We start from the raw sequence: 13,758 nt of genomic DNA, 5'->3' as shown, positions 1-13,758 counted from the left end.
GGTTTTACGACTTGGAGAAATCACTCTCTCTCTCTCTCTCTTCTCGCCCTTCTCTGTCATCCCCCGTGTCTCCACCTCGTTTGAGTTTCGCTCGTTTGACTTGACTTCGGTTTATTTGCGCGCTTTACGATGCAGCGTGAGATATTTCGCTCTTGTGTGCGCATATGTTTGTGAGAGTGTGTATATGCGCGCGCGCATCCTGCAGAATGTGTGTGTGTGTGTGTGTGTGTCCGCTTGCTCATTCTCTCTTACAACGTTCAGAGACGAGCGCACATTGGACGCTCCACTAACAACGCTTCCGGTTTTATAGGCATGACCAGTTGTGTGCCGGGCTTCGTCCGACACGTTCGTCAGATTCCTCTGATACGGAGAGAGATCCATCGGTATCTCCGATTAGTCATCAAGAATATTGTTCTGCTCTAATTTGAAATAGATATTCGAATTTTTGTGTGGCTTACGTTTGTTAAAAAGTAAAATAAAATAAAAAAAATTGCTTCGTAGACTTATATACGTGTGATTAACGATGAAAAGTAAAAAAATAAGTCAGAAAAAATGATGCGGTTTTATAATACTCGCGCTTTGAAAGATTAATGATAAACTTCGAGAATACTCGATCTCGTTATTATCTTGAGATATTAATAAAGTTCCGCAACTCTGTCTGTCATTAACATATGTCCAAAGCCGCTTATAAGCTCCCTCAACTTCTTATCTGATTTGCTAACTATATTGATACGAAAAATCGATACGCTTAAATCTCTCCCGAGTTGCACGTCACTGTCACGTAAGTCGTATTTAATTAACTATAACGCGATCGACAAGATCTTCGGACAATTTCCGGTCAGCTCTTCGGGCTTTCGTCGGGTTCTCGCCGTCGTTTTCACCGACATGTGCCGCTTACTGCAGATCCCATTGTCGCTTCTCGTTTGTGTCGTCCCGCGATGCTTTCCTCCGGAGCAAAATCCGGAGAGCGAAAGAGGCTTTCGGTCGCTATGGAGAAGAGAGAGACTCCGCAATGGCCCGGGAAGGTGTAGCCGATCGATAGAACGCACCGTGAGTAGAGTTTTGTGAGATAACGAGGGAAGGCCGCGGCGGAGCATCGATCAACCGGTTGATCTGCCGGCTTTCGAGAGCGCCGCGCGGTCGGTTCCGTCGGCATCTTACCCTCTCGTCGTCTCATCTCCTCGCACATGCCAACTCGAGTCAATCGTTCATTCCTACTCGCATTGGCTGCATTCCGACGCGCAGAGATGCGCCAAGGGGCACGTGGAGAGAGTTCCACGCGAAACGTATACGATGCAGCGGGAGAGACGGATATTACTCGGGGTTCTATCCCTGCGTAGAATTTTACGCAGTTTATCAAAAGAAGATTTTCTTGATAGAACACTATATCTCGTTACGAATGTTTATCTTTTCTTCGGAAAATTGCGTGGGATTTAAAGAGGAAAAGGCCAATCGGCTTTTCCGACGGGATGAAGCCTCTCTTTTCGCTGATGCTTGAAAGGTATATCAAACGCAGCGAGCAAAATTGATATCGCTCGTCTCGGATTAGTTCAAACGAGAAGGTTACGCAATATTCTCTGGCAACGGATCATCCTATTGTCGTATTCATCTTTTTTTCTCTTTCTTTCCCTCTCTCTCTCTCTCTCTTTCTCTCAACGTTAAACAGTTTTCCGAGAAGCCTTCAGTTTTCTTGCTCGAAACGAGAAAGGGCAGAAACGACGTCCGGCTATAACGAGTTCAAGTCTCAGAACGAAAAGGAAGTGTCTCTACAGGGAGTATGAGGCTATTTTTCACTTTCCCCAGGTGGACCAGCTGCGGTGGCATCGCCGGGGTTCTCTTTTTTCTACGTTCTCGTCGAGTTCTTCATCCCGAACGTGGAAACCTCACGATCTTTTACTTCGTTTCCGCGGACGATCAATACAAATTCGCGTTCGGAATAAATTCACGCGCTTATATACGTTCGACTTTCGCAATGTAATATTGATTTTTTTTTTTTTTAATAGATATTTTATTTTTATCAACCTTTATTATTTTTTATTAATCTGTATATATATATATATATATATATATATATATATACGTGCATAAATCTTCTGTGAAAAAAAGTTTAAGATGGAAAAATATCGGTTCTCTACAGGTTAATCATTTTCTCTAGAACGCTTGAGATTTAAAGTTTTTATAATATTTTCTACGAAGAATAATTGATAGATTTGATGGGCGATTTAAAAAAAAACCTTTGTAATCTTCGAGAGTGATAAGGAATCCGTGTCACGTCTTGATGATGGTTATGCTTTCGAATTGAAACGGGTTCGAACGTTTCTCTTTAATTGGCTGATGCGAAGCGATTCTCGTCGCGCATTGTGAACGAAGCTGAGAAGAGTCTTCCCTCTGCGTCTGTTATTTTATTTTTACACTCTATTGAAGGCTTTTAATAAGCAAGCTATTCAACCACAATATTTTTCCCTAAGCCTGTCTTTATCCCGCGACATTCGCATTGTCGTTGTCTTCGTTTTCTTTTCTTGTTCGCTTTTCCCTTTTCCTCGACTCTCCACTTCACTCTTGTTCTCTCTTTCTCTCTCTCTCTTTTTCTCTTTCTCTCTCTCTCTCTTTCTTTCTCTCTCTCTCTCTCTATTTCTCTCTCGTAACGCTATGACTTATATTTCGAAAAAAAACATCACGAAATGTGCTACGCGATTCATGCCGATGCACAACGCATACTGTGTCTCGGTTGCGCAAAGTTGCCGGACACACCTTTCCACTTTACGAAAAAGTCACTCCCAACGTTGGCTGACATCCGACGTCGCGCGCTTTAATTTTTCTCTCTTCTCTTCCTCCTGTGTACACAAACACACGCACACACACACACACACACATGTATGTTATTATATTCTAGCTCGCTCACTTTCTATCTTCATTTTTTTTCACCCTTCACACACTCCGACTCTCTCACTCTGTCACTCTGATTTCGTTTTTTGTGGTTTTTTTTTTGTGTTTCGTCTTTCTCTTTACTCCTGAATCTGTTCATTTGTTATCGTTTTGTTTTTATGTTTAAGTTACCTCTGTCTTGAGTTTTAAGTTGAGTACGTATATATATATATATATCTTTTCTTAATTCGGTCTTTGCCAGACGCCGAAAAGTTTTATATCTTTTGATTACCAGTTTTTTTTTTTTGCGCATGCTAGTGTATTATATTTAGTCTCTTAAGATTAACTGAGCGAATTAGTACTTATAATAATCGCGGGGATTACGAGAGGATTGCTCTTCGTCATCTCTCTTAATCTGTTATAATAATAAATAGAGAAAATCAATGTGAGATCTGTTTTCTTCATGAAAACACATGATGACTCGGCAACGATCCTCGAATGATCCTGCGATAATTTTATATTAATCGATTTTTTTTCTCTTAAACAGTTGCTCCAGGAAAACTTCTATATAGCGGCGTTGTGACACACAATAATATAATAATTCTATACGATTATAACTTGCGTTGTATATCAAGATCACACTTTTCTCTATTCTAGATCACAGTACTTCTTACTTTTCACCAGAATTTTTGTAATGCGAACAAATAATAATCACATTTTTGAACGATATCTTTTTTTATCAGATTCTAAAAACAGATTCATTGTTTCGTTGTTGAGCGTTTAAAATCGATTTTTCAATTTGCAAGATAAAGTGATTTTTAACGTATCGAATCGCGCGATAAAGTCGCTTGTATTTGACAGTTTCAAAAATCTTGATAAGAAATAACTCGTGCAAAATTTTGATGATTTTAATCTTTTTTTGTTTTTACGATTGAGCCAAATTCAATTTTTCACACAATTATAAATGCGTGAAATTAAATTGCTCGCTTAAGAGCATCCATTTCGCAAGCTATAATCATCGTTTTCACACTAATCGACTATTTTCTTTATAATTGCAGTATTCACGTCTTTGACGGCAACATCGCAAACGTTTTGTACTCGGTTACAGACATTTTTTTTTTTTACATCGGCAAAGTTGCTCTCGTGCAATGATTTTTGCATATTTTACTAATTCAAGTCTGTTTTATAAAATAGCGAGTATTCCTAGCGGAGTTCTCGCTTCAATGTGATGAATTTTAATGCGAAACGCTTTCCACGTTCGTCATACTCGTAATGGCATAATATAAGTGCGTTTCTCGGGAGGATTTTCTCGTCGGTGCAAAACGACACGAAAAACACTTTTCGCTGATTCCTGAAAGCTTGTTTTTTATACTTTCGGAAAATTGAAGAAACATTTCTTTTTTGCGCAATAAAAACATATCGTGTCTTCGCATCAAATCAACGTTTTTTACGCAAAAAAAAAAAAAAAAAACCATTCCAAATACATGTATATATTCTTGCGAGTGACTTTGCCGATTTTCGGACTTCAGTAGCGGATTAAAATAGAAGAAAAAAAATATTTAAACACTGTTAAAAGTATTTATTTGTTAGAAAAAGAAAACTTTTATTATATATATATAGATATTTAAAAAGTTTCTAAGTTTGTCTCTAACTGTTTAAAAAAAAAAAAAAAAAAAAAACATTGTTTTGCAGAATCCGCTACTGTGTATATTGTACATCCTATATAAATATAACCGAGAAAAAAGAAAACAATTATACATCTACAAATCGTCTAACGCACATGCTTGATTGAATGCCACTTACGCTGTGCACACTTGTCTTTTCTTGTCTGTTCTATGTGTTGTTTCCTTTACGCCAATATTCTACAACCACTTCTTCGCCATCACCAACTATTCACCACAACCACTACTACCACCAACTACCAATCAACCAAATAACCATCCACCAAACAAAAAAAAAAAAAAACAATTCGTCTTCCCGTACGGGCTGTGTGTCCAAAAAAAAAACGACCAAAAATCTCCGCCACTCTCTATCTCTTCTCTTCGGCCGCATTTGACGCTGCTCTCACATGTTGTTGGTACTTCTGTCCTTTTACTTACGTCCACTACGCTCAACCATCGGTAAACCAAACACCATGGGCGCACCCATGGCCGCCATGGTAACCCGATGGTAATCCGACGGTCCGGTCCGAACATGACCCCACCTACCATCGCGTACGGTGAGTTATTTTCTGTTGAAAGTGCGAGTAGGACCTATATACAAAATAAGAAAAAAAAAAAAAAAAAAAACACTATACTATCTACTTTTCTCTCTACTTCTCGACCGTGAATGACGAAAACCCGCGGGAACTAAACGCCGTTCTATCTTCATCTCTTTTTGTGCGTGGTGCTTTTAACGCGAAAGTGAATTCTCTTCCTCCCGTTCGATCTCTCCGTAAACTAGTTTCGATAATTACGGTACGCAAGATAATTCACCAAGCCGGGGAGAGAGAATTAACATCGATCCGCATTAACGAGCGATAAACCTCGTTAACAACCACCGAGTCCTCTTCCGCTTCTCCGGAGAGGGGCGAGACCGAGGAAGTTCTAGGTGTTGGATATCAAAGGGTTAGCGAGTTCGGTTCGTAAGTTGATTAGTGCGGCGTTCAGTTCCCCGGTTGCAGTTGTCCACGAGATACGAAAGCAGAGTGTATAAATCGGAATATGTCCAGCACCCCAATGTCGATATACTCGATTAATCGTGTTGCTCGATCGTTAACCCTCGATTGCTGCCCATAGAGTTAGTCGGACGTTAAACGTAAAATTGTGATAAAAATCACACGCGTATTTTTGAAACACAAACAATAAATAAATATTAAAAATTAAACTATACACGATTAAACATTTAAGTAAAAATTCTGATATTTAGTATCCGTTAGTATAAGATTTAATTTTGCGTCGTGGTAATCGAGGGTTAAATATTATTCGCCATTGTGGGTATACAATCCTCCGTATTCTCGATGATCGGTTCACATGAGGAGACATAGGCGTCGCATTTCTCGTAACAAAACAAGAGAACATTTATTTGAGACAATTAATTGCGGCGGCGCCTATGATATTAGATCAATGTCGAAGGCTTGTCGTTGCGACGATACATTTGACCTGTATTCAACAAAATTAACGATTCAAACCGACTTGGATCGTGTTATCTATAATTGTTTTCTAAAGTACACGGAAGATCGGCATGAACGTTGATAATGTGTGAATTATTTCTGTTAGAATATTTAAAAACACCATTCGAGAACACTTATGTTTTTCTCGCACAAGTCGGTTTGAAGAGATAGTTGCAGCTTTTGAAATTGCTTTTGAAATATCGATAGAGCACTAGTAGCCCTGCGCTAATGGTTTGAGCACAGGTTCACGAGAAAGAAAGAAATCGTATTGAATCAGGTCGAATTGGAACGAAAATCGATTGACTGCGAAAAATCCAGGCTTATTTTATAGCATTCGGTACCTTTTTGTCAAACTTAAATGTCAATTAATTAGTCAATTAATATAATTATTGTTGATAACAATACCCTCTCGTATATCAATAAAAGAGAGTACAAAATAAAAGAGAGCTTGTAATTAAAAGTACATAAAGATAATGTCTGATTATTTTGACGTAAGATTAAAATTTTACAGATTCTCTTGTTCCGATTTTCATAAGCGTATCCACATTTGTGAGAAACGTATTTACATACATATACACACACACACACACACACACACACACATAAATTAATTACATATCAGTTGTGTAGAGATAAAAAATGGCGACAAGAAAATGAACGAGGAATAATTTCGCAAAAGTTATGTTGTTACGACAGGCCTTTGCACGCTCAAAACTCGGTGCCAGACTCGATTACGTTTTTGATAAATGTTAGTTCGGTAGACAACTGTCGCAACGGCGTGCACACACTTGGTCCATCGAAAATAACATCGGAGATCACGTTACGGACACTAATCATTACAAAATCCCCGTGTTTTTCGGCGCTGAGCCGCGGTCGAACGAATTTAATTTTCGCGTGTGTGCAGAAATTTTACAACATGTATTACAATATATATTCACAGAATTACTATTTGACAGTGATACATATTTACGATCGCAAAAAAGAATATTCGAGGAAATTTCAAACGGCTCGTCATTGGCTTCGCGTATTTGAATGCTTGAAAATAGAATTTCGCGCATTTAATATTCGTGAATACGATACACCTGGAATCGTCAAAGTTCACGTAAACTCGCTGAAATAATATCATTGTTACGCTCGATAATAATCGAGTTTCGGGGTAACTGTATGTTTTCTATTTTCAACACGCATCCATTTCACCATCTTTCTTCTCGCTCCTACACTCTCCCTTGTGAAAATTGGTTGCCCCGAGATTATTGTTAATATTGTTACACGCGAGCGTGGTTTATATATATATATATATATATATTTGCATCATTTTACGGATTAATTCGAATTACGTCTATTTCGAGCGCGACGATGACGTCGTTGCGACAACGTGTTTAACGTGTGCGTAACCGTGCGCTGACACTTATGTGTATAGAAAGCAAACGGCTTGATCTGTTGTATAAGTTTGTAGTTGACGTATACGTCATTGTATGTGCCGCATCCTCTCGTTTGTAAACGCAGGAAAATTTCCCACAGGATTCTGTTTTCGATGGAAAACGCGAGTTCGATCGAAGAGCGACGAGCCTCTCGTTGTGCTTTCCTCGTGTACACTATTTAACGCTCGTATACAATATTGCGTTTTCATTTTCGTTACGCGAGCAAAACTAGTCGAGTTCGATCGACGTCGACGTCGACGTCGAAATTGTCGGATATGTAATTTTCCAACTTCCAAAAAAAAAAAAAAATTACGCTAGAAAACAAAAAAAATCTCCCGCCAAAATTGTTTTTGTCGCAAAGGCAGTTTCAAAAATTGCGCTCTTCGCTCGAAGGCCAAAAACACGCCTAATACTTGACACGTTCGACTCTATCGATTTTGCGCGCGGCGGAAACGAGCATTTTGTCGACGATGTCGCGTCGATAATATATAAAAAATCGTTTTGTTGATCGCGCGCGTTCTTTTTGCCTTTTTTCGTTCGGATAACACACTCGCAATGAAAATAATTACGTGCGAAAAAATTTGCGAACAAACTCGACGATCTTTCTCTTTCTCTTTTTTCGACGCGGCGACGTTGGGAACGCATGGGTAAAATTTCATAACCCCCCCCGAGTGAAAATCTCAGTGGCATTTGCGAGATTTTTCGGATTACGCGAGGATTGAAAAATACGCCGCGCTCCTCCGCGTGTGTGCGTGACCGCCTAATATCAAATAAATTTCGATAAGACAACAGTAAAGTTATCTAATCTCGTTCGTAATCTCGCTTACTCATACAAGAAGCATCGTGTAATTGATCCGTGACGTGTAATCGCCGCAATATTCATAAATAGCCCGATAGAGACTCTATTTGTGAGATATATATCTCACTGATCAATCTAACGGAGCAACAAATCGCCATAATCTCAAATCTTGGAGATACTTCGTTTTTTTTTTTTTTTTTTTTTTCAGTAATCTTTGTTCCTCATCTTCTATTCCCTCTCTCGTGACGGTTTATCGATTCCGTCTCCCTCGCTATTTTCGAAAACAAAATGCTCGTCGCGCACGGTCAAAGATTCTCGCCGCAAGCGACAGCGAGAAATTGAAATTTCGTTTTCCGCCGTTTCGGACTGACAAATCGCGCGATCCGTTATCGTGACAGCGGCCTAAGAACCGCGCGGATCTGAGTCGTAAATCATTAGAGAGATCGGGAACCGTGTGGGACGACACACGACGACTTCGACGCGCGTGTTTCGCTCGACTCTCGACGCACACGGACGAAGAAAACGATATTTTCGGCGCGCGACGTCTTTTTCCTATACGTTCGATTTAACCGAGTTTTTTTTTTTGTTTTTTTTTTTTTTTGCCAGATACGGGGGCGCGTTGATGGACGCATCAGAATGGAATTTGTGAGCGATGGATATGAAATCGCCATTAGAGCTAACAGAATAACACATCGGACCTGCCGCGGGGAGATATTTTTTTTCTGTTTTTCTTTTTTTCTTTTTTTTTTTTCCTGTAACGAATGCCATCGATCGATCGCGCGTTCCGCGATTTTGTTTCTTGAAACGCAAACGAGACTAAATATTCGCTATTTTACCGAAAATTGTTTGTTTACCAACAAAAAAAGAAGTGGGTAATCCCCCCAAAAAAGTGCACCGCTGTGAATTTCTCGCTATAACGGAAGATTTTTAAACGCGGTCGCCACATATGAAAAACGTATTTTTCTGCTCAGAAAATCCTTGTTAAAGATACCGTGTACACAATCGATCAGGCGGCGAGCTCGGCCGCTGTGCGTGCAATTAACGAGCAAACAGATAAATCGATTGGCTCGCGGTGCAAAAGAGTCGCCGCGCGCTCCAATACCGTGAGCTTTTTAATGCGGATTAAAAATTCCACCGTAAATCCCCGGGTACCTATGAATGCCTCTATGTATAACGGTTCTGTCTGTTTGCGGGAAAACGAGTCTTTCCTGTACGCACAATCGGGGGGTTGTGTGAGGCGAGCGATTCAAACGGGTCGAACACAATGCGCAACGATTTGCGAGGCAATAAACTTTGAATCGTTTAATTCGTTTAAATTAACGATTGCGTGTTTCGGTAATTTAAATCGCGATAGAGAATCGAAGTATAAAATTGGTTTTTGCGTTGCGATTCTTACGCACCGCGACGGCGCATCACCGAGCCTGACGGATTTACTTTAGCCGGAGCGATTTGCAAAGGGAAAGTGGTAAACGATAAGAGTTTGTAGTGACCGACGGTGCGTACGTTTTCTCGCGCTTATTCCAGCATGTGTTGCATGTCTCTTTTTCTCTCGCATCTCGAGTTCACACGCGCAGCATATAATAATCTCGGATATGCGCTTGAGATTTTACAGACGCACAGATGTACATACACACGCACATGTACATACACACACACACACACACACGTTGTAGTAGGTTTTTTGCGAGATATTTACATACACGCTGTATATATTTATTGCGCACGTTTTTTTATGCAGCTTGATAGTGTACACGCGCGCGCGCGCGCACGCACGCACTCGCAATTTCTACGTACTCTTTGCGCAATTAGTTTTTTCGTTTGTACTTTCGACTCTTCTCTGATTCAATAAATGAAGTATATATTTGTGTGTTTTTATCGCGAAGAGTGCGTGCGTTTTATTTGCGAGCGCTACGACGAAATTTCTGATTATTACGCAGTTGCTGCTTTTTTATGATACGCCCGTGACAGATCTTCTTGCTTGTAGTTTGGCGTGATTTGTCTTGCCCGTGACCCGATGAAAATAACAAGTGATTATTTATAATAACGTAATATACGCTCGGTAAGCTCTGTGATGATATAACGTAGTGGTTTATAATGTACATCTCACCCCCCCAAAACTGCGAGAAAAAAATCATCGCAAGCGATTTGCAATGCGCAGCGAAAGACGTGTGAGGCAAATCGATGATGGCGACATAGCGGAAGCCATTAAGTCCGTTGATTAAAATGTATTGTGAATTAATCGATCAGCTTTTTTTTCGATGTTGTTGCGACATTTATTGATTGGGCTCTTGATGTGATATTATTTCGCGCGTGATTTACACATCAGCATCATAACAATATTGTCACAATGTATTGAATTTAATATTAAATTTTATATTTAAAAATTATCTCCCTTTCTCTCTCAAACATTGTGTTTTGTTTTTACACAAAATCATGTATCGGAATTGTTTTCGCTATGTTGATCGTCATTCGATGATGTAGATACGCTACTATCGCGTTGTTACGTACTATCATCCGAATGCTACATAATGTGTCTCTCGTATTTATAGGTGCAGCAGCTAATCTACGTAAGGAAGTCATCAGAAACAAGATCAGAGCCATCGGCAAAATGGCGCGTGTGTTCTCCGTCCTGAGGTCAGCGAATTACAAAATTATACTTCTTCACACGCACAACATACTTTTTAAATAAAAAGAAAAACATGTATTTTACAGATTTAAAATACATAAAATAGATAAAATGTTATTTAAAATCTTATTTAAAACTATAAATCTTAATTATTTTGATTTCTCGGTTTCTTTTGCGAGTAAAAAAATGTATTATTATAAAATCACAAGTGTGTAGCGCACGTCCGACGGTGTCATTTTTTTTTTTTTGTCTTCCAGAGAGGAGAGCGAGAGCGTGCTGCAGTTGAAAGGCTTGACGCCGACTGGAGCTTTACCGCTTGGTGCATTATCTGGTGGAAAGACCTCACTGAAAAACGGTAAGAGTTTCATGAGGTATTAGCTCTGATAAAAATATGAGAGATATATATATATATGTGTATTATTATATTTTTAACATACCGCACTCTTTCGAACACATATATCGTCATCAAACAATTGCAAAGTTAGAATAGGATATGTTTAGATTTGTATAGACGCAATATTGTCGCACAATAGTGATTTAATGTATCCAGCACAAGACTTTTTTTTTATCAATCTCGCGTACTAACGTGTTTTTTCTCTCAAGCTCTCCAAGGCTTCTCACCGAATCACAAAATTACCTCATTCGCCGAGGCCAAGGGTTTGGACGCCATAAACGAAAGAATGCCACCGAGGAAGGACGCTCCGCCTACACCGGTGAACGAGGAGAAGCCCGTGACAAAGCCGTCGCCTTCTGCGGGAGACAAGCGGGACCATAACATGCCGCAACCGCAATCGTGAGCCGCACACTCGTCCGATCAAGGTATGCGCGCCCAAGCTATATTCGCAGATTCTAAACGTCGAGAGAGAGACAGAGGATAACTTACGTTTTCCACCCGGTAAATTTTACAGAGCTTTTAGATTTTTCAAATCTCGCCGTTGGCTATCTCTTGTAATAATAATTTTAATTCCATAAGTCAATTTTTTGGTGAAAACTGACAGTGCGAGAAACCATGTTGTGAGAATTATTTTTAACGATATAAATTTTTTTAGCCAAAGTTTAACTCTACACAACACTTATAGAAAAAATATTTTAAGCACAGTAATCTTTTTTTAGCTGTATCAATAAATCTTTGTTTCTACAATTAAAGTACAATACAATAAGGGGAGCTCGAATTTATATAACAAAATGAAAAAAATCGAAATTTTTTAAACATTCTTTTTTTCACATACAAAGATTCTTTTTTTCATTTTGTTATATAAATTTCCCGGATCTCTTATCGTATATGTACTTTAATTGTAGAAAAGGATTTGTCAATCCATACACAGCCAAAAAAACAGATTAGTGCGCACAACAAATTCAGTTTTATCGATAAAACACAAATTCACTTTAAGATCCCCTTAAAAACATACAAAAATGTTTTTAGAAAACTTGAATCATATCGCAGAATAAATTTCTTTTTCAGATGGCATGGACGGGTCTTAAAATCCCGCCACTACCACCGAACATTTGCAAAAATTCGTCTTTTCTCCCCCCCCTTCCCCTACTCCCCGGCTGTTACAAATACGCTGTTCACCGAAGAGTCAGAAGAGGAGTTACCGCCATTACAAAAGGATGATCAAAATGAACGGACGGACGCGAAATGGAAAGCAATTTCTCATTGATGCAATTTTCAACGGTCATCATCGTCCGCTTGTGCACAGCTCAAGAAATTAGTAACCAGCCGAAATTAAATGTGACCGCACGATCATCGATGAAACGTCCGGGAGGGCGTGTCCATCGGGACTCCTTCTTCGAAGATCTGCCTCCGGTTTTTGTTTGTTGCGAACAGAGCGCGACCATGTGTTAGCCTCTCTTCTGCGATAAACCGCGCGCGTGACGTTCTCCGATCTCTCTTCTAAAAAAACACATACACACACACACACACACACATTCGTGAAATATATAAAACACATATAATCTCTCTCTTTCTCTTCTCCTCTTACTGATTCTGTCTCTCATAATTTCTTGTTCCTCTTGCCTCCTTTCTTGGGCATCATTTTTCTCGTCTTTTTTTCTCGACGCGGGAGAAAACGACAGAAAGAGAAAAAAAAGAGAAAGAGAGAAAAAGAGAGAAAGAGAGAGGGACGAAATGAGAACGATACGTGCGTGGTTGCGAGTCGTTTGTCTAACGAGAGGAATCGCATAGTGACAGTGTGAAAGGAAGAATGAAAGAAAGAGAGAAAGAGAAAGAGAGAGAGAGAGAGAGAAAGAGAGAGAGAGAGAAAGAGAGAAAGAGAGAGAGAGAAAGAGAGAAAGAGAGAACGGACGAACGGTCTCCGCCAAAGAAACAAAAAGGCAGCTGGCCTGTCGTCAACGGCGGAGCTTCCGGTTTTAGGATTTTACTAGGTTCTTAAGATATGTCCGCCCTAGATGACGCGTATAAGGGCATCTCCCGGCACCACGGGGTGGAAATTAATTATACATGTGTGCGTGTATACGTTAAATAAATTCTCTGATTTTTTTTATATATAACTTGCGCGCGCGACTTAGCCCTTAAGCTTAGCTTGACTTAAATTCCTTTCCCTCTCTCTTAAGTCGTGAGTTATATACATGTAACGCCGGAGACTTTATTTGACATATATACATAAAACGCATTATAAATAATATATATATATATATATATTATTAATAATTATTAATTATTATCATCAGTAATTATTCATTATGTAATCTGAATACCATGTTTCGCTGCCGCGCGTGCACACACACGTCCGTTAACGGTCGCGCGAAATAATTAACACGCGAAAGAAATGCAACGAACGAGCGCATGCATCGTTTTCTAATAAGCACATTCATTATTAACGACTATCTATCTCTCGGCCGTTCTGCCTCGAGGATTCATTCGAGCGTTCTTCTT

At 39.5% G+C, this 13,758-nt stretch overlaps 1 protein-coding gene across 1 annotated transcript in view; it reads left to right on the top strand.

Moving 5' to 3' along the window:
• Nucleotides 1–13,493, top strand: part of LOC109860650 (serine/threonine-protein phosphatase 2B catalytic subunit 2-like) — a gene marked incomplete at its 5' end in the record, with an annotated part of 48,745 nt that extends 35,252 nt beyond the window's left edge. The window contains 4 exons of the mRNA XM_020439883.1: nt 10,786–10,870; nt 11,120–11,217; nt 11,466–11,681; nt 12,325–13,493. Of these exons, the coding sequence (XP_020295472.1) occupies nt 10,786–10,870; nt 11,120–11,217; nt 11,466–11,659 (377 nt within the window). The remainder of the gene's footprint in view (nt 1–10,785; nt 10,871–11,119; nt 11,218–11,465; nt 11,682–12,324) is intronic.
• Between the last annotated feature and the right edge of the window lie 265 nt (nt 13,494–13,758).

This window comes from Pseudomyrmex gracilis, unplaced genomic scaffold (assembly GCF_002006095.1).
Source record: "Pseudomyrmex gracilis isolate BER0280 unplaced genomic scaffold, ASM200609v1 scaffold_441, whole genome shotgun sequence".
NCBI classification, from domain to species: Eukaryota; Metazoa; Arthropoda; class Insecta; order Hymenoptera; family Formicidae; genus Pseudomyrmex; species Pseudomyrmex gracilis.
Note: the sequence above shows the minus strand (reverse complement) of the source record. Positions and strands in the feature narration are given on the sequence as shown.